Source organism: Dermacentor albipictus, chromosome 6, assembly GCF_038994185.2.
Source record: "Dermacentor albipictus isolate Rhodes 1998 colony chromosome 6, USDA_Dalb.pri_finalv2, whole genome shotgun sequence".
Taxonomy (NCBI): Eukaryota; Metazoa; Arthropoda; class Arachnida; order Ixodida; family Ixodidae; genus Dermacentor; species Dermacentor albipictus.
This window is the reverse complement of record NC_091826.1, coordinates 143,572,493-143,593,497: the sequence shown is the minus strand read 5'-3', so window position 1 is coordinate 143,593,497 and position 21,005 is coordinate 143,572,493. Positions and strand designations below refer to the sequence as shown.

General features: G+C 45.4%; 1 protein-coding gene across 1 annotated transcript in view; it reads right to left on the bottom strand.

The window, feature by feature from the left end:
- The window catches only part of LOC135920155 (uncharacterized), a 173,385-nt gene that overhangs the window by 144,525 nt on the left and 7,855 nt on the right, over nucleotides 1-21,005 (bottom strand). Inside the window, exons 2-3 of the mRNA XM_070521069.1 lie at nucleotides 16,524-16,957; nucleotides 15,179-15,469 (exon numbers count right to left, since the gene is read on the bottom strand). Coding sequence (XP_070377170.1) covers nucleotides 15,179-15,469; nucleotides 16,524-16,957 — 725 coding nt within the window. The remainder of the gene's footprint in view (nucleotides 1-15,178; nucleotides 15,470-16,523; nucleotides 16,958-21,005) is intronic.

Genomic DNA, 21,005 nt, shown 5'->3' with positions numbered 1-21,005 from the left:
AAAGAAACAAGCAGGTCATTATACATGGTACAGTAAAAGAAAGAAAGAAAACAGAAAAAGCTTCCTTAACTGCTGTAGAAATCATCAATGACGATGTGAAGTACAATACTTTTGCTTGGTACAACAATAGGGCCATAACAATATAACAATATAGTTGGTACAACAATATAATAATATAGTATTACTAGAATTTGTATAAAAATTTGCGAATAAATTACCCGTGTAAGATTAGAGAAGCTATAAAGCTAACAGATTACCGCACAGAAGCGGCCAGTTTGGGAGTTGAAGTGCAGACGTTCCACGCGCAGAAGCATTACAGTTTAATATATGTGGATGCGTTAAGTGGCGTCTTCTCTGTTGGATGTGTCTAGTAGGTTGATAAATGATGAAAGCGACAGAGAGGAAACTATGTCTGAGTGGGGGAGATTCCATTCTTTGATCGCACGTGGGAAAAGTGAAAACTTGAACGTGTCATTGCGAACACCGTACTGGTTTATTGTAAATGGATGATTTTTTCGCGATAGGCGTGATGTAGACAAAGTAATGTACTTAGCTCGGTCTATCTTATAACTGCCATGCATTAGTTGGTAGATGAATTTTAGGCGGGCTTCTCTGGCCCTAACAGATAGTGTATTAAGACCTGCGTTAGCTAAGAGGTTTGTTGGGGAGTCATGGGCACGTTGCAAGTGCTAGGCGGCGCCCTATCTTTCCGACCCCTAGCGCCATCTGACGGATAGTTGCGCGAAAGCGGTAGGATTACTCACGGCGTCAGCAGCTCGCGCTGCGTGTTTGGCGCCCTGTCAAACGGTAGCGATGGCGCGAAACAGCGTGCCGATATTATAATGCAAAATAGAAGTGAGGCGTGCAGACAGGACACAAGAGTAGAGAAGTGGACAACACGAACGCCGACTATCAACTGAAGGGAGCACTGAGGCGAAAAATGAAAGAAGACACAAAACTCATCTGCGCATGCTCAGGAATGGTAACACCACGTGTCAATCGGGTACACGTGCTGGTCTACGGGAGAGATAACTGTTAAGGCACTTAATCTCTTCTTTATGTAAAGTAATCGAAGGCTGACTCACGCACGCACTTCCACCATTATAGATATGCGATGCCTCTACCATAAGACGCGTATCTTCATTCTTATGCCTGTACAGTATCGCGCATTCATCTAACTCTGGCTTGCAGTTACAATCTCGGCAATGTAGCGAAAGATTAGAAGGCGATCCACCGGTTAACGACCTTTTATGCTCCATTAGCCTCTGATTGATACACCGTCCCGTTTGCCCTACGTAGAACTGGCCACAGCTAAGGGGAATTTGATAAACCACACCCATACGACATTCAGTAAAACTGTTGTTCTTATTCTGCTTCACTGGACAAATATCTGTTCGTTTTTTGCCTTTAACCCGCTCCTTTTTATTCTGTACGGCAGCGCATATCTTACCTAGCTTATTGGGAGCAGTGAAAGCAACATTAACATCATATCTACTAGCAACTTTTTTAAGCCTGTGCGACACTGAATGAATATACGGAATAGCCACTACTCTTTTTTTGCGATTACTGCTCTCTGTAATTACGTCCGTCCCTCTCGAAACCGACTTCTTTAGGCGCTCAGCTACAGTGGCCACCGCTACACTAGGATAACCTGCTTCTCATAGGCGCCGGACCTGCGCATTAAAACTGGCGCTCATTTTGTGCAAGCAAGATCTTGTGAGGGAAGACTTAAGGCACGACATGGCGATTCCGTTTTTTACTAATTTAGAATGCTTGGATTGAAAGTTTAGCAACGGCTTCGAAGATCTTGGGGAGTACTGCCAACAAACATGATTTTGTTCGAAGATCAAGGAAATGTCAAGTAACTGAATTACGCGTCGCTGAGGTAATTCCTTGGCAAACTTTAATCCTCCCCCATAAAGTTTAAAGTGCTCACTTACCGAGGTAGCAGCAGAGTCTAATTCTTCCCTGTTGCAGAAAATCAGGTAATCATCAACGTAACGAAATATCTTGATAACGCTATCACCTTAGGCTTTCTCTAAGCAGTTCTCAACCTTACTCAGGTAAATGTTGCTAAGAATAGGGGCAACCTTTGAGCCAATGCAAATGCCTGATTTCTGCAGAAAAAATTTGGAGGACGCTTAAGCTTCGCCTTCAAGAGTGGGACGCGACAGCGTTCCCGTCGACCCGCCAAGGGGTATAAGACAATGCGCTACGGCACAGCGATCACTTACGATGCGCCCCGCATCGGACTTAGCGCCCACCTATCACGCGGTGAGCGTCGAGCAACGCAGCGTTCGGCGCGGCAACGAAACGTGCGCCTGAGCGAACGGAACGAACCAAAGAACTCGGTGTCTCGGAGGGGAAACGATCTACGCCAGCCAAACGTCGTGAGCGGCACGGGCAGAGAGATAGATAGTAATCTAAACCGGGAGCACGGCGAAGCGTCGTCAGGGGAGAGGGAGTCCCGCGACGCGCCTGGCAGCGGTCCCAATGCGCGCGCGGCGCGCCTCCTGTCAGGGCAGCGCCGTACATTGAGAGGAGGGGGTCTTCTGTGTTTGCCGCAAGATGGCGCTGCGTGTGCGGAAAGCGCAGAAGAAATGCAGCGGAAACGCACTTCGCAACTCGTGTAATTGTGACTTCTGTACGTTACATGTTCATAATTACCGATATACACCGCAGTATAACTTTCCACGGCTCGTTTCGAAGGCAACACCGCATTCACAAGAGGCGCGTTTGCACCACTTGGAAGCATCGAACTCGTGGCTGAGTGGTAGCGTCTCCGTCTCACACTCCGGAGACCCTGGTTCGATTCCCACCGGGCCAATCTTGGAAGTTGCTTTTTATTTATGAAGCGCCTGCCGTGATTTATCGCTCACGGTCAACGCCGCAAACGCCGACACCGACGCCGACGACACCGGCTTTTCTGCGACACGAGCTCCTTAACGCTATCGCGTTAAAACGCCATCACTCCACCCAATCAGCGTCGACTTCAAGTACATTCAAGTTCAAGTACATTCAAGTTCCTGAGCATGCGCAGATGAGTTTTGTGTCTTCTTTCATTTTTCGCCTCAGTGCTCCCTTCAGTTGATAGTCGGCGTTCGTGTTGTCCACTTCTCTACTCTTGTGTCCTGTCTGCACGCCTCACTTCTATTTTGCATTATGAATCCTTACGAACTAGCTCAGCTTTCTGTCGTTCTAAGCTTCATTTCTAGTACTCTGAGCCCTTTTCCTTGTTCGCCTACTTATCTGCACAATCCTGCTTCGTTAGCATCCTTAATTGCGATATGTATGTTCCCCGCTAGAAGCATGTCGTGGTTTAGTCGTAATCGTGTCGTCCCATTGGAAGTTCAAATGATGTGCGGCTTTCTTGAACCATCAACTGGGCATGCCAGGAGGATTGGAGCTATTCTTACCGCTGAATCATGGCGCCAAGTTAGGTTCTACCAGGAGTGTCTAAGGGTCCGTTGCGCGGCCCTGGGAGACGGTCACCTTTGGAACCGCCCTTACAACGATTGGAATAAGTTGGCCATGCAGCATGCGGACTTCCTATGGAGGATGAAACTTCCGGAGCTTCAACAAAGTAAGAGAAAACACCTTTCTAATAATTCACCGTCAAATAATGTACTGGTTCTTGGAGACGCCATAGTAAGTGATAACCATAGAAGAACCCTTGCTTTAGGCCCTAAGCACTACTTTAAACCTAACATAAAACCCGTTGAAGTTTTAAGCTTACCGCGCTGCATAACCTGGTTCGTACCGGAAGAAGAACGCTCACGCTGTATTCCGGATTGCATTGCTAGCCTTAAACAATCTAATTCCCATTTTAAGACGCCTGACCCTGTCCGACCGTTAGTTGATTACCTGGTGGAGCATAAACTTAGACCTGTAATATCTGACAAGGAAGGTTATTTCGTAATTATGCCAGATGACGTGTTTTCAGAAAAAGCGATTTCAGCCATAGAAAAGAATTTCCAACCAGTCAAACTCAAGCCTTCGGTAGTTAAGCAACGTGCGGTTGACCTCTTGCCAAGACATAATCTTGATAGGCTTGTTTGTAATGTCAAGAAAGCTAAATCCCTCACCTTAGAACTGTTTTTCTCGGCCAAGACCCTTAAACAAGAAATTCCTTTTCGTGCTATAGTGTCAGAGAAAGGGACGTGGCAGGTCTGTGTCGCTAGTTACCTACAGAACTGCCTAGCTTCACTAATTTTTTCAGATCCCTTTTGCCTACGTAATTCTCAGGCGCTAGTTCACTATTTAAGAGAGGAGAATCCGGGTGATTGTACAGCTTTTAGTATGGATATCGAAGACCTGTATTATTCCTTCCCGCTTGACGAGTTGCTAAATTCCGTAAATGAGTGCATTAAAGAACAAGTGCAAGAGTCGGCTTTTATTGACAGATGCGGTGTTTCCACGGGAGCTTTTCTAGAAATTCTTTCAATGTACTTGAAGTCGACGCTGATTGGATGGAGAGATGGCGTTTTTCTGCAGAAATCAGGCATTTGCATTGGCTCAAAGGTTGCCCCTATTATTAGCAACATTTACCTGAGTAAGGTTGACAACTGCTTAGAGAAAGCCTTAGGTGATAGCGTTATCAAGATATTTCGTTACGTTGATGATTACCTGATTTTCTGCAATAGAGAAGAATTAGACTCTGCTGCTACCTCGGTAAGTGAGCAATTTAAACTTTATAGGGGAGGATTAAAGTTTACCAAGGAATTACCTCAGCGACGCGTAATTCAGTTTCTTGACATTTCCTTGATCTTTGAACAAAATCATGTTTGTTGGCAGTACTCCCGAAGATCGTCGAAGCCGTTGCTAAACTTTCAATCCAAGCATTCTAAATTAGTAAAAAACGGAATCGCCATGTCGTGCCTTATGGTAGAGGCATGGCATATCTATAATGGTGGAAGTGCGTGCGTGAGTCAGCCTTCGATTACTTTACATAAGGAAGAGATTAAGTGCCTTAACAGTTATCTCTCACGTAGACCAGCACGTGTACCCGATTGACACGTGGTGTTACCATTCCTGAGCATGCGCAGATGAGTTTTGTGTCTTCTTTCATTTTTCGCCTCAGTGCTCCCTTCAGTTGATAGTCGGCGTTCGTGTTGTCCACTTCTCTACTCTTGTGTCCTGTCTGCACGCCTCACTACTATTTTGCATTATGAATCCTTACCAACTAGCTCAGCTTTCTGTCGTTCTAATGCCGATATTAATTTTAACCGGGTTTCGGGAATTACAAGATCTTCATAGCTTTTCTCGTGAAAAAAAATTTGAAGGGCGGAAGTTGTCTATTTGAAGTGAGGCACGTCTACGACGTGAGGGAAGTGTTGAACTCGCACTGATTGGAAGTGACTGCTAGGTTTATTCCGCAAACGAAAAATAATGCACCAGCGAGATGCGTGAAGCTCAGCGTAAGTTACTTCGTTATCTACGGTGTGGATGCATGAAATTATAGGCGACATTGATTCTTGAAGATCGGCGACAGCAGACAAATCCTAGCGCGGAACTGTGATTGCCGTGCTGGCATCGCAGGAAGTGCAAGGACGCCGCGGTAGTTTCTCTGTACATACAGGACGGCAAATACGAATCTAAAACATCTCATTCAAGAACGTGGGGCGTACGAATGACTCGTAAGACCTACCAGAGGTATTCTAACGTTGCTCTCTCGAAACATAAAAAAGGGGATGAACTTACCAGTTGTGTTAGACTCATCATCATCATCATCAGCCTGGTTACGCCCACTGCAGGGCAAAGGCCTCTCCCATATTTCTCCAACAACCCCGGTCACGTACTAATTGTGGCCATGCCGTCCCTGCAAACTTCTTAATCACATCCGCCCACCTAACTTTCTGCCGCCCCCTGCTACGCTTCCCTTCCCTTGGGATCCAGTCCGTAACCCTTAATGACCATCGGTTATCTTCCCTCCTCATTACATGTCCTGCCCATGCCCATTTCTTTTTCTTGATTTCAACTAAGATGTCATTAACTCGCGTTTGTTCCCTCACCCAATCTGCTCTTTTCTTATCCCTTAACGTTACACCTATAATTCTTCTTTCCATAGCTCGTTGCGTCGTCCTCAATTTGAGTAGAACCCTTTTCGTAAGCCTCCAGGTTTCTGCCCCGTAGGTGAGTAGTGGTAAGACAAAGCTATTATAGACTTTTCTCTTGAGGGATAATGGCAACCTGCTGTTCATGATCTGAGAATGCCTGCCAAACGCACCCCAGCCCATTCTTATTCTTCTGGTTATTTCCGTCTCATGATCCGGATCTGCCGTCACTACCTGCCCTAAGTAGATGTATTCCCTTACCACTTCCAGTGCCTCGCTACCTATTGTAAATTACTGTTCTCTTCCGAGACTGTTAAACATTACTTTAGTTTTCTGCAGATTAACTTTTAGACCCACTCTTCTGCTTTGCCTCTCCAGGTCTTTGAGCATGCGTTGCAATTGGTCCCCTGAGTGACTAAGCAAGGCAATATAATCAGCAAATCGCCAGGTACTAAGGTATTCTCCATTAACTTTTATCCCCATTTCTTCCCAATCCTGGTCTCTGAATACCTCCTGTAAACACGCTGTGAATAGCATTGGAGAGATCGCATCTCCCTGCCTGACGCCTTTTTTTATTGGGATTTTGTTGCTTTCTTTATGGAGGACTACGGTGGCTGTGGAGCCGCTATAGATATTTTTCAGTATTTTTACATATGGCTCGTCTACACCCTGATTCCGTAATGCCTCCATGACTGCTGAGGTTTCGACAGAATGAAATGCTTTCTCGTAATCAATGAAAGCTATATATAATGGTTTGTTATAATCCGCACATTTTTCTATCACCTGATTGATAGTGTGAATATGATCTATTGTTGAGTAGCCTTTACGGAATCCTGCCTGGTCCTTTGCTTGGCAGAAGTCTAAGGTGTTCCTGATTCTATTTGCGATTACCTTAGTAAATAGTTTGTAGGCAACGGACAGTAAGCTGATTGGTCTATAATTTTTCAAGTCTTTGGCGTCCCCTTTCTTATGGATTAGGATTATGTTAGCGTTTTTCCAAGATTCCGGTACGCTCGACGTTATGAGGCATTGCGTATACAGGGTGGCCAGTTTCTCTAGAACAATCTGCCCACCATCCTTCAACAAATCTGCTGTTACCTGATCCTCCCCAGCTGCCTTCCCCCTTTGCATATCTCCCAAGGCTTTCTTTACTTCTTCCGGCGTTACCTGTGGGATTTCGAATTCCTCTAGACTACTTTCTCTTCCATTATCGTCGTAGGTGGCACTGGTACTGTACAAATCTCTATAGAACTCTTCAACCACTTGTACTATCTCATCCATATTAGTAATGATATTGCCGGCTTTGTCTCTTAACGCATACATCTGATTCTTGCAAATTCCTAGTTTCTTCTTCACTGTTTTTAGGATTCCTCCGTTCCTGAGAGCATGTTCAATTCTATCCATATTATACTTCCTTATATCAGCTGTCTTACGCTTGTTGATTAACTTCGAAAGTTCTGCCAGTTCTATTCTAGCTGTAGGTTTAGAGGCTTTCATACATTGGCGTTTCTTGATCAGATCTTTCGTCTACTGCGATAGCTTACTGGTATCCTGCCTACCGGCGTTACCACCGACTTCCATTGCACACTCCTTAATGATGTCCACAAGATTGTCGTTCATTGCTTCAACACTAAGGTCCTCTTCCTGAGTTGAAGCCGAATACCTGTTCTGTAGCTTGATCTGGAATTGCTCTATTTTCCCTCTTACCGCTAACTCATTGATCGGCTTCTTATGTACCAGTTTCTTCCGTTCCCTTTTCAGGTCTAGGCTAATTCGAGTTCTTACCATCCTGTGGTCACTGCAGCGCACCTTTCCGAGCACGTCCACATCTTTTATGATGCCAGGGTCCATTTCATTTCTAGTCTCACCGTTCGGGCCCCTCCACGTCCACTTTCGGCTATCCCGTTTGCGGAAGAAGGTATTCATTATCCTCATATTATTCTGTTCCGCAAACTCTACCAATAACTCCCCCCTGATATTCCTAGTGTCTATGCCACATTCCCCCACTGCCTTGTCTCCAGTCTCCTTTTTGCCTACCTTGGCATTAAAGTCACCCATTAGTATACTGTATTTAGTTTTCACTCTACCCATCGCCGATTCCACGTCTTCATAGAAGCTGTCGACTTCCTGGTCATCATGACTGGATGTAGGGGCGTAGACCTGTACAATCTTCATTTTGTACCTCTTATTAAGTTTCACAACAAGACCTGCCACCCTCTCGTTAATGCTATAGAATTCCTGTATATTACCAGCTATATTCTTATTAATCAGGAATCCGACGCCTAGTTCCCTTCTCTCTGCTAAGCCCCGGTAGCACAGGACGTGCCCGCTTCTTAGCACTGTATATGCTTCTTTTGGCCTCCTAACTTCGCTGAGCCCTATTATATCCCATTTACTGCCCTCTAATTCCTCCAATAGCACTGCTAAACTCGCCTCACTAGATAACGTTCTAGCGTTAAACGTTGCCAGGTTCATATTCCAATGGCGGCCTGTCCGGAGCCAGTGATTCTTAGCACCCTCTGCAGCGTCGCAGGTCTGACCGCCGCCGTGGTCAGTTGCTTCGCAGCTGCTGGGGACTGAGGGCCGGGGTTTGATTGTGTTGTTCATATAGGAGGTTGTGGCCAAGTACTGCACCAGGGTGGCCAATCCTGCTCTGGTGAGGGAGTGCGTTACCGGATCTGGTCACCGGGATCAGGCCACACTCCAGGCCTGTTTATGCAATTTTGTCAACACGCGGATTTTTTTTTCTAATCCGGTGGAAAATTGCCGGCACCGGGATTCGAACCACGGACCTCTTGCACGCGAGGCGGGTGTTCTACCTCTACGCCACCGCTGCAACGCTGTTAGACTACGCTGGGAAAATATTTTCGCCCAAGTTACTGGAAGTGCGATACTCTTAGTTACGATTATTATTGCGTGCAAAGGAAGTTCCAATAATCCACGTTGTCAAAAATTTTGGTGACCTCAACTGCCCTTTAATTGATATGCTGGGCGCAGAAGTGTGTATGCCAGCTCAGCCAGTTGCAACCCCTGCTCAAATCTCTCAGCAAGCCCCAGCGCTGTTTAAATGGGAGAGGATTGGGAAAGAATTCCACAGCTTTACTGCGGTACAGTGTGGGAACAAACCACTTCGTTTGCTGCATATCCTGGTACGCACTGCAGGCAGTGGCGTAGCTACGGGGGGAGGAGGTGTCCCTGATGAAAGGGGCCAGTGGGGGGGGGGGTGTCATATACGTCTGAAGACACACGGAAGTTGTTGATATCTTCGCCTTCCTCGACTAAACCCGTTGGGGGGGGGGGGCGGTGACAGAAGACTTACGGGCCCCGGGTGCCAGACGACCTAGCTACGCCACTGACTGCAGGTGTCCCGTTGCTGCCATCATTGCCGTAAACGCAATGAATTCAGCGTTAACGCACTTGGCATAACGCCGGAGCATAAAACAGCTTATGCCATCGGACGAGCGCTATCCATGGTTGACGCCGATCTGCTTCATACGGTCGGTTTGGAAACCTGTAAAACTTTGTTCCTCGTGAGTTGGTGTACGTGCTGTTGCAGCCCACTACTCAACAGCCAGGGTTGCACTTCAGCATTGCTCAGAAAAGGCAACAGCTACGCGCGAAACAGTGCATAGACAGGCTTTCCAAACGCAAGCGGGCCGGTCGTATCCTGCCGGTTCCGCGCTCGCCGCCGCGAGGGGCGCCCTAGTAGGCGCGGGAACCACGTTCGCAACCTGCCTATAGGGCCTGTGTTTGTTAAAAATAAACCTCACAGCTTTTCTTTGCACCTTTTCTAGTTTTGATATGTTAGTTGATGTGTGCGGGAACCAGACGACGTTAGCGTATTCTAAGATAGGGCGAACAAAAGCTGTATAGGCTAGTAGTCTGGTGTGCTTCGGCGCAAGGCGTAAACATCGTATAAGAAAAGAAAGCTTGGGTAATGCGACTTAGGTAATATTATCAATATGGAAGTTCCATGAAAGGTCTGAAGAAAATGTCAAACCTAGGTATTTGTGCTTACTTACTTTATTAAGGCAAATACCACCGAGGGCGTAAGTAAATTCCGAAGGCTTCTTTTTTGTTGTAAAGGACATGCATACAGATTTACTGGTGTCAATTGACATTTGCCATTCTTTACACCAATTGGACACCAAATCGAGTGCTCTGTTTAATAATAAGTCGTCTGCGTAACTGATAATTTCTTTATAGATAAAACAATAATCCGCGAAGAGCTTAATGTCACATTCAATGTTAGCAGCAATGTCGTTAATAAAGATCAAAAGTAGCAATGGGCCCAGTACTGACCCTTGGGGAAGACCGGAGGTGACAGCCACAGACCTGGAAGGGGTGCTACCTACAATGATGTGCGGTGTTCGATGCGATAACAAGTTCTTTATCCATGCAGTAATCTGACAGTCCCCGATTGTAGCCTCTAGTTTTGCAAATAATTTTACATGGCTTACACAATCAAATGCTTTACTGAAGTCGAGGAAGTTCATGTCTGTCCGGCTTCGGTTGTTTAGGTTAAGCTCAAGGTGATGCACTACTTCGGTTAGTTGTGTGACCATTGAGAGGCCCCCTCTAAAGCCGTGTTGTTGAGGTATTATTATATGTTCTTGCTCGAGAAATATAGTGATGTGTTTGAAGATAATATGTTCCAATATTATACAAGATGTGCTGATAAGTGAGATTGGCCTGTCGTTAGAAGGTTCATTGCTGTCGCCAGATTTATGTATAGGAATCACCTTCGCTTTTTTCCAATCACCTGGTAGTTGTGCGGACGCAAGTGATTTGCGGTGTATAATGGCAAGGTATTCGCTACACCATTCTGCATATGTATTTGAAAACTAATTCGGGATATTATCTGGCCCGTTAGCTTTCTTGATGTCGAGATTAAGCAATAGATTAAGAACTCCGGCATTGGTAATGCTTAATGAATCGACGGTTTTAGGTGCACATGGCATCTAAATTCTTAAATCACCACCAGTCAAACATACCCACCACCCTCCCATCTTTCGTTCAAGACACGCCGCACTTCCTTCGAATTCTCGACGGCATCAACGCCAACCAGATCCTTTCTGACCGCACTATTCTAGTCACTTTGGATGTTTCTGCCCTTTACATCAACATTCCTATGAGTGAAGGAATTGAAGCCGTTTCCAGATCCCTCGCAATCAATCCCCAAGCGCACGCTCCTGACGTTTACTTATCGCTACTTAGGTTAGTTCTCACGCTCAACTATTTCGAATTCGATTCTATACACTACCTGCAAATTTTCGGCACTAGCATGGGTACGCCATTCGCCCCCACGTATGCAAACATCTTCATGCGACAGCTTGAAGCAGACCTGCTGAAATCCTACCCTTTAAAACCCCACACCTATCTTCGTTACACTAACGACATATTATGCAAGCACCCTGCATGCATAATAGGTAATGTTATTCACACACAGTTTTTTTTGCTATTTGCGAGATGAATTCGGCTAATGATTCAATGTTGGTGATAGTAGGATCAACTTGGTTCCATTCTGCTATTGCGAGCGGGAAGAAAGAATACTTAAATGTCTCATTTTTACATGCGTATTCTGTCAATGTGTGCGCATGCTTGTTACGTATAGGTCGAGCCTCGGAGAATGAAATGTATTGGGAGGTATCTATCCTATAGGTATTTTTTATTAGTTGAAACAAGACTTTTAAGCGAGCATGTTTCGCTCTTGTGGATAGCGTTCGCAAACCGGACTGGGTTAAAAGATGTGTTGGCGAGTCTGTACGTCTATATTTGTTATGGATGAGCCTCACAGCTTTCCTTTGTATTGATTCTAGCTCACTTATGTTAGTTAGTGTATGCGGAAACCGGACTGTGTTAGTGTATTCGAGAACAGGCCTTACAAATGATTTGTAGGCTAGCAGCTTCGTTGACTTGGTTGCGAGCGCCAGGCTTCTTTTTAAGAAAAATAGTTTGCGCAACGCCTTTGAGATTATATTACTGATATGTTTGTCCCATTTGTGCTCCGAGGTTAATGTAACGCCTAGATATTTGTGTTCTTCAACTTTGTTGAGTGGAGTACCATTAATTGCGTAAATAAAGATTGATGATACCGTTTTCCTGGTTACAGTCATGATCGCGGACTTCTGTATGTTTATTTGCATCTGCCATTTGGAGCACCAATCAGCTATGTCAGCTAGAGAATCATTTAATTTAATATGATCATTGTAATTGTTAATTTCTCTGTATATGACGCAGTCGTCTGCAAATAGTTTTACATTGCAATTGATGTTAGCTGTGATATCTTTAATATAGAGTAAGAAAAGCAATGGTCCAAGCACAGACCCTTGGGGGACTCCGGATGTTACTGCGACTGTGTTAGAAAGCGTTTTTTCGTAAACCACAAATTGCGAGCGGTTACTTAAGAACCCCGGTCAAACCCCGGTTGCATTTTATCGAAGCAGTCATAAAAGTTTTTCTTTTTAGAAAGTTCTCCTATACCAAAAACCTTTTCAACTTTAGCTATTACTCTGCTGCGACATACACAGTCGAAAGCCTTGGACAAATCGAGTAGAATCAAGTCAGTTTGACCGCGGTTATTAACTGTAACAGCAAGATCGTGGACTAGTTCTGTTACTTGGGTTACTGTCGAGGGACCACTGTGAAAACCATGTTGGTTGGGTGAGAAAAAATCAATGCGCTCTAGGAATACGGTCATGTCCTTTAAGATTATGTGTTCTAGAAGTTTACATGACGTGCTAGTTAGAGAAATGGGTCTGAAATTTGGAGGTAATGTTGTGTCACCTCCCTTGTGGATCGGGATTACCTTTGTAATTTTCCAATCATGAGGCAGTTGTGAAGTCTTAAGTGATTTCCGAAAAACTAGGCCAAGGTGTTTACTACACCACTCTGCATACTTTTTTAGGAAAGTATTAGGTACATCGTCGGGGCCACTACCTTTCTTGGGGTCAAGTTTAAGCAGTATAGATTGAAAATACCGGCATCCGTAATATCTAGTTTAGCGATTTTCGCGTGATGTTGCGTTGCAAATGCGGGAATAATGTCATCGTCTATAGTAAACACTGACCGAAAAAAATCGTTATATGCGTTAGCCTTATCAGTTTTTTCTTCGGGAAGATAATGTGATGTAGCATTTTTATTAGTACGAAAGTAATTCCAGAACTTCTGATGGTTACTAACAAGAAAATTAGGTAGTGTTACACCAAAGTAGTGCTGTTAAGCAAGTTCAGCTTTAAATATGAATTCCGCGATGGCGTCCGGTAGTTTATGAACTCTGGATTCTCCACCACCTTTTGTTTTTATTGCCCTACGTAACATTTTCAAACGTCGATTTGCTTGGATATCTTCTCGCGTGATCCATGGATTTTTTTTCGGAGGACGCTTTATTTTGTTAGGTACGTAGTGAATGATGCAGTAAAGTACAATCGATTTGAAGTGAAACCAAAGGGAATTTGCATATACTGAAGCATCGGAGTCAATTTCTGAAAAATGCTGGAATTCGTGAGCGAGGTGCATCACTGTTATCGTCAGCGTTTTCGAAGTCTGTTACTACAGATACAGAATAATGAGTGGTTATGCTGCCACTAAGAGGCACGATGCACACTGGTACGACGTGGTCTGATATACCATGAATTACATCAGTTTTTATGCGATTTATGTGGTTACTTAAAAAGATTAGATCTAGTATGTTCTTAGTATTTCCCTGTGAGCGGGTGGGGCATCATACGATCTGATGAAGATTGAAGCATAGCATGAGGTCAGACAATGCATCCGAAGCTGATGATGAGAAGCACATACTATTCCAGTTAATGTCTGGCAGACAGATTGAAGTCACCAAAGAGGACAACGCGGGAACCAAGCACGTGGCGTTCTATGTAATCATGAATGACACTGATAGAGGCATCACCAGAGTTTGGGCTCCGATAAACACAACCTATGAATATGCTCGTGCCGTCACAAAGTAGTTTACAAAAAAAGGCCTCTACGCCTTGTACCTCTGGAAAAGCCACAAAGGAAAGGCCCTTTTTCATCAATAACGCCACTCCACCACCACGTGTGGGGCGGTCCTTCCGGACCACAAAATAGTTGGGTGGTGCGAACTCGTGATCAAAAATATCAGGTGTGAGCCATGTTTCTGTTATGGCTGCTAGGTCAGGTTCATGATCAATAATCAGATTTTCAAGTGATTCAGTCTTGTTGATGACGCTTCTTGCATTCACCGTGAGGAGTGTTAGTTCGCTAATTTTGCAGTGCGACCAGTAGTAGCTCCCTTTTTTGTTTGGTCGCTGGACACACTCACCGCCTTTGCTGTACTTGCAGTAGCTACTTCTACGCGTTTTTCATTAAGTGGTACCTTGCCCTCTTTCTCATTGCTCCAAACATATGCTCGATTGTTTATATATAACTTATCAAAAACAAGGAAAACAGTCTAATTTCTTTGTCGGTTTGTTTTCGCACTGTTCCAACGTTTCCTTCGAATATCGCGTACGCGTTTCGAAAAGTCTTCTCCAATGGATAGGCCTGTATCTTTAAGTTTGTATCCCCGTTTTAGTATTGAGCATTTGTCTCTTGAGTCAAGTATCTTAAGAAATACAGGCCTAACCTTGTTCGGCGCTCCTCTACCGATTCGATGTATACGTTCGATTGCTATTGGTTTTAATTCTAGAGTATAAACAATTATGTTTTTGTTCACCGCACTTTCAAGTATCAAGGGTGTCTCTCCCTCTGCCTCCGGTAAGCCATATATTAACAGGTTAGTTCACCTGCTACGATTCTCTAGATCGTCGATTTTTTCTTGCATGTCTTTGATAAGAATATTCATGTAGACCGTAGACGGTTTCTTGAAAGCAGTCGACCTTTTCTTCTAGTCTTGTTAGTATGTCTAATTTCTATTTGTCTATTTGAGCCAGGCGACTTTTCTTAATCTCTTTTATATCCGCAGCTATTTCCTTTCATTGTTGGCTGATTTCAGGGCCTGGATTCGTCTCAATGTCTCCGCCAAGCAATAAGAGTTTATGTACATGCATCGCATGCTCAATCACAACAGCACATGGTTGTGGGCACGGCAGCACAAGCAAAAAGGGGTCGTTCGAGCTGGTACGCTTTCCCTATCACCTCCTCACCTGTAGGATGAAGATAAGCGCATTGTTGGCTGATCGCATTCCATAAGTGCCGCCGTGCTCAATGGCTCGGCCTTGCTTGAGGTGGTCTTTTATAGGTGGGTTGAGTGGTGGCGCTGGGCACATGTGATGTGCACAGCCCCGGCTCCCAGCGTCCGCGCAGGTGGATGACGAGTGATGCAGCACGGAATCTCGTTGTAGGTTGATAGTGGTGGCATTCACGACGCATGTTGTTCCGACCTGTCCTGGTGGCTCGAAACTCGGACTGGCACGGAGCAGCAGTCCGGGCACAAGCTGTAGGATGAAGAAAAGCGGATTGTTAGCTCACCGCATTCCGTGAGTGCCCCGTGCCCAAATTGATACTGCAATCGCGGTATCGGGATTATAGCAGGGTGGGAAAAAGAATTAAGCACTTTACCAAGACTGGCTAAATGTAAGCAAAAGAAATAAGGGTGCCGGCTGAAGCTCTGCAGCCAGCATCAGCAATACATTTGAACAAGATATCAAACAGTAAAAAATAAAATACACAATAGAACAGTAAAGTGATGAAACGCAGTAACAGTGACTAGGTTGTGCGAATAGCGTCAGTAACGGTTGCAACACATCATTGTTAGTGAGGTTAATCCAATCGGTAAGAGTTCGTGGAAGAAATGATCATTTAACACAGGTAATACGGATGCAAAAAGGAGTTAAAGCTAGTTGATGACGTTGTCGGGTCGCATACCCAGACCAAAAATGAACTAAATGGGTGAGTTCAGTTCCGTAGTGTCCGTTAATTAATTGGTACATGAATTTAAGTCTTGCAGAACGATTTCGCTCATTTATTGTCGACAAACCAGCTTTTATTTAGAGATGTGTTATCGATGTACGTCGGAAATTATCATATATGTATCGAGCTGCCCTCCTTTGAACCCTCTCTACTTTGTTTAAATCAGTCTTAGTGAATGGGTACCAAATGATAGCAGCATAATCTAAGGTAGGCAAAACAATACATTTGTAAGGAAGGAGGCGGACAGAAGGAGTGGATAACCGCAATGTCCGTCTTAAAAAAACTATTTGCGAAAAGCGTTACAAGTTATCAAATTAATATGTTTCTTCCAGCTGAGATTCTTAGTGAGTCAGAGCCCTAGATATTTATATTCTGTTACTTCTGCAAGTGTCACATCATTGATACTTGTGATGTTGTTAGGATCGTCACGTTGCAAAGCGTGTGACGCGAGGAAGATGAAGGAGACGGTGCATGATGAGCAAACACACAATTATATTAGACGGCACCTGAACAGAAAAAAATATCTTAACCTAGACCCACACATACAATGTGGTTCGTAAGTAGGAAAAAATGTCTCACGAGGTTGCGGTTAAGTCCGCAGTGTGGTGACACGTAGAGTCCTTGAGGTGAAACGCTTGTTGGTCGAGTGATGACCGGCGTGGAATAGCAGACGCAGCAGCACGGGGCAGGAAAAGGTGGACGGCCCACAGCTCCGTAGACGAGAACAGGCCACTCGGTCGCCCGGTCACCCGAACCTCGCGCGTAGAAGCGGGTTCCAAGATGCCGGCAGGCCGACCTGAGGCCTCGTGCAAGGCAACGACCCGAGGCGCTCCTCGTCTCGACGACGGACGCTCGCTCTCCCGAACCTCGCACGTAGATGCGGGTTCGAGGCTGCAGCAGGCCGTTCCGGGGTCTCGTGCCGTGCAACGACCCGAGGTGTTCCCTGTCCCGAAGACGGACGCTCGGCCAGGTGAACCTCACCTGGAGATGTGGGTTCCGAAGGCCTGGTGGCCCTAGTCGCGCCGGTGTTCCAACGATCCCCGTTGCGCGAGACCCTTTTCACACGCTGCACGAGCCTCCCTCGTCTTTCTTTTCCTCTTGTTGAGGACGGCCGCAATGTCGTCTGCTCTTGCGCTCGGTAGTTTGTGCGCACTTCTTCACAATCACCCCCTACTTAAGAAAGTTCTTTCGTTCAAAGAACTTGAGGGAACTCGATATCTGCTAGTTCACTGTAGCAGACACGTACCACAAAGCATTACTACTGCACCACAGATCCGAGCACCGCACACTCGGTACGTTTGAGTACACATAAAAAATACCACAGTGCTACAGTTCCGAGCACCGCACACTCGGCATGTAAGAATACACACAAAGATTACTACAACACTAGAGTTTCGAGCACCGCACACTCGGCATAATGACAACATTAAGAAGTCGCAACACCACGATATAAGGTGAAAACAAAAATCCACTAAACTAACATGCCAGCAAATGCTGTTCGACATTAAAGTTACACCCGTTTGAGGTTCGTGCTTTTGAAATACCATGTTTCCGCAGACACACTCTTTATGTGCTTGGCAACCGGCTCATATAGTCTGCGCCCACATTCTCGCTGCCTTTAATATACTCAACCGAGAAGTCATACTCCATAAGTAAACATAAAAAAAAACACGGCTGTTGATGTGCTTGGCCGACTTGATGTAAACAAGGGGCTTATGGTCGCTCTGTAATATAAACGTGCGTCCAAACAAGTAGATGTGGAACTTTTGGACGGCCCACGTAAGAGCTAGGGCTTCTCGCTCAACTGTTGAATATGCAATTTCTCGTGGTTGTAGTCGGCGGCTCGCATATGATACCGGGTGCAGAATTCCTTCATGGCGCTGCATAAGTATGGCACCTATACTTGTTGATGATGCGTTGCTGTGGAGTACGAAAGGTTTAGAAACATCTGGTGCTCTCAATATAGGTGGTGTAGACAGGAGGATCTTGAGTTCATCAAAGGCTTTCTGTTCACGTTCTCCCCAAATTACTTTGTTAGGGCCTCTTTTCTTGGTCAGTTCAGTGAGTGGGTAAGTTACTTTGGAATAATTGGGGACGAAGTCTGTGTATTACCCCGTAAGTCCGAGAAACGAGCGTACTTATTTTTTCGTCTGTGGACGCTTCGCAGCCTGTATTTTGTCTAAGTGTTGCGACCTGCGGTTGCATGACACCGTTTCTAACAAGGTGGCCGAGGAATTTCACTCATCTTTGACCAATTTCACTTTTTGTTGGACGAATTGTCAGCCCAGATTCTCTCACGCGTTGTAGAAATGACTCAAGTGTACCCACGTGTTCGTCCCACGTTTCAGTGGCAATGAGCGTGTCATCGAAGTAGTTGTAAATATGTGGTATGTCTGCTACTACTTTTCTCATGAGGCGGTTGAAAACAGCTGGTGCGGTTTTAATGCCAAACGGCATGAAGCGGAACTGATATAGGCCTGATGCCGTAGCAAAAGCTGTCATTATTTTCGACTCTTCATCCATGGGCACTTGCCAGTAACCCTTAGAAAAGTCAAACTTTGAAAAGTACTGCGCATTTCCCAGTCTCCCAAAGATAATATCCACTCGGTGCATAGGCTCGTTGTCATTGACCAGTATCTTGTTGAGTTGCCTGAAATCAATGCATAAACGCATTGTCCCGTCTCTTTTCTTCACGATAACTATAGGTGATTGGTAGGCGGACTCAGATGGTTCTATGATGCCTTGTCGTAACATTTCTCCAATTTCTTTTTGTACCGCTTCTTGAGTAGCAAATGGTAGTGGATAGGGCCGCATGTTTACGGGTGTATTCGTGGTAAGTTTCAGCTTACACTGGATGAGGTGTGTCTTGCCGGGAACCTCGGTGAATACATTCTCGTATATGCTCAGTAGACTCGTGACTTGAGCGCGCTGGTCAGGAGAGAGTGATTCCGATAGACTCACGTCGGCCACCGATTCTTTTCCTTGAAACCATACACATGGTAGATCGTCATTTTCGGTATCATCAGTCTGACAAGCTGTGACGCTTCCGGTAATGGCGGTGATATAGGTGGCAGGTCCTCATACTTTTTCAGTAGATTTATATGGAACAGTGTCGTCCTGGTCCCGAGGTCAATAACGTAATCGACGTCATTTCTCCTCTCAAGTACAGTGAATGGCCCTTTCCACGTAAGAATCAATTTGTTGTTGTCCGAAGGCAGCAGTAGCAAAACCTTCTCTCCAGCAGCTAAATGACGTGGTCTGGCCTTCCGGTCGTAGTGTTTCTTCTGTAAAAGTTTTGCTTTTTGAAGCTCCTCCTTGGCCAAACGACAAGTGTCTTCAAGACGCTTCCGTAGCTCAACTACATGTCCGTATGAGGTTTTTGCGTCATCATCAATATGATGACCTGTCCATAATTCTTTCAATATCGCCATGGGTCCTCTGACATAACGGCCATACAACAAGTCGAAGGGTGAAAAACACAGGCTTTACTGAGGGACTTCGCGATAAGCAAAAAGCAAGGGTGCCAAGTAACGGTCCCATTTTTTCGGGCTCTCTTGACACATTCGTCTTATCATTTGTTTAAGGGTGCCGTTGAACCTCTCCACAAGGCCATTTGCCATCGGATGATATGGAGTTTTTGGCAACTGCGTAAAAGAGAGAAGACGGCTCAGTTCCTTCATCAGGCGTGACGAGAATGATGTGCCTCTGTCACTGATTATCTCCTGTGGGACTCCCACACGAGAGAACATCTCTAGAAGTGCCTCAGCTATTTTTTTTCTGTTTCAATGCTTGGCAGTGCCACAGCATCAGGATACCGCGTTGCCATATCGACCATTGTCAGAACGTACTTATTCCCTTTCTCTGACATGCGAGTTAATGGTCCCACAATGTCAATGGCAACTCTCTTAAACGGGGTATCAATGACGGGAGTATTTCCCAATGGTACTCGACCTATTAGATGCTTGGGAAAAGTCCTCTGGCACGTATCGCACGATTTAACAAATCGCGTGATGTCTGATTGGAAACCAGGCCAGTAGAACTCTTCGCTCACACGGTCTGTGGTTTGCTTTATTCCTTGATGTCCGGCAAGGATCCCTTCGTGAGCCATTTTCATCACAAAATCACGAAGGCTTCTGGGTACGACAAGCTGTTCCATTTGTTTCTTTGACCGCAGTGTGTATCTTCGGTAAAGAATTCCCTCCATTATAAAGAATTGGACGTCGGCGAACCTAGTCTTCATCTCTTTGTCCACTGCTTCAAAGCATTTACGTAGACTGCTGTCCTCCCTTTGCCTGCTTTTCAAGTCGATTGGGCTGATGTCTAGGGGGTTTATAGCTGGTACTGGTAATGAAGGCGGACTTGATCTTGGCTGTCTGGTAGTCGCCGCCACTTTCGACTTGTCCCTTATTTCACTAGCAGCCGATTTCATTAGTAGAACCGTTTCCACTTTCCGCTCTAAAGCAATCATCCGCAGCGCTCGGTGTATAAAGATGTCTTTTCCATTCATTGTCAGGATTGGAGGCATTCCGTACGCCTTTCACATTTCCCAGGACAAAATCATATAAGGGATTGTCCATGCATAAAACTCTAGCCTTGCCTGTGAAGAACGGTGACGCGATCTCCACGGTTGCTTCACGTAGCTTCAACAATCTTCTATCCAGGAGACACACCAAGGAAATTTTTCCTGTCAGCTTACTGTCTGGTACAAGGGACCTCTTGACAATAATAGTCACATCCCGTATCTCGCAAGACAGTAGCGGGATGTCCTTCAAGCACACCTTCGGCAGTAGGCATAGACTTTTCGTCTTGTTTACGCGTCTGCGTTCTCCCGCGTTCCAAACTTCCGGGAACTCGACGCAAGGTCTGTGTTTCTTCGGTTACTGCCTTGGACATGTGTACTTGTTGCATCGAGCACGAAGCCTTCTCAGTACTGTTGGGTTTTTTGGGGCAGTCACCTGCCTTAGGCCCAGTGCGGCGGCACTTTCCACAGAAAGATGTATTTGTACTTGGACCCTTCGTATTGGTCCAGCAATCAGCAGCTCTGTGACCGCGCTTACCACA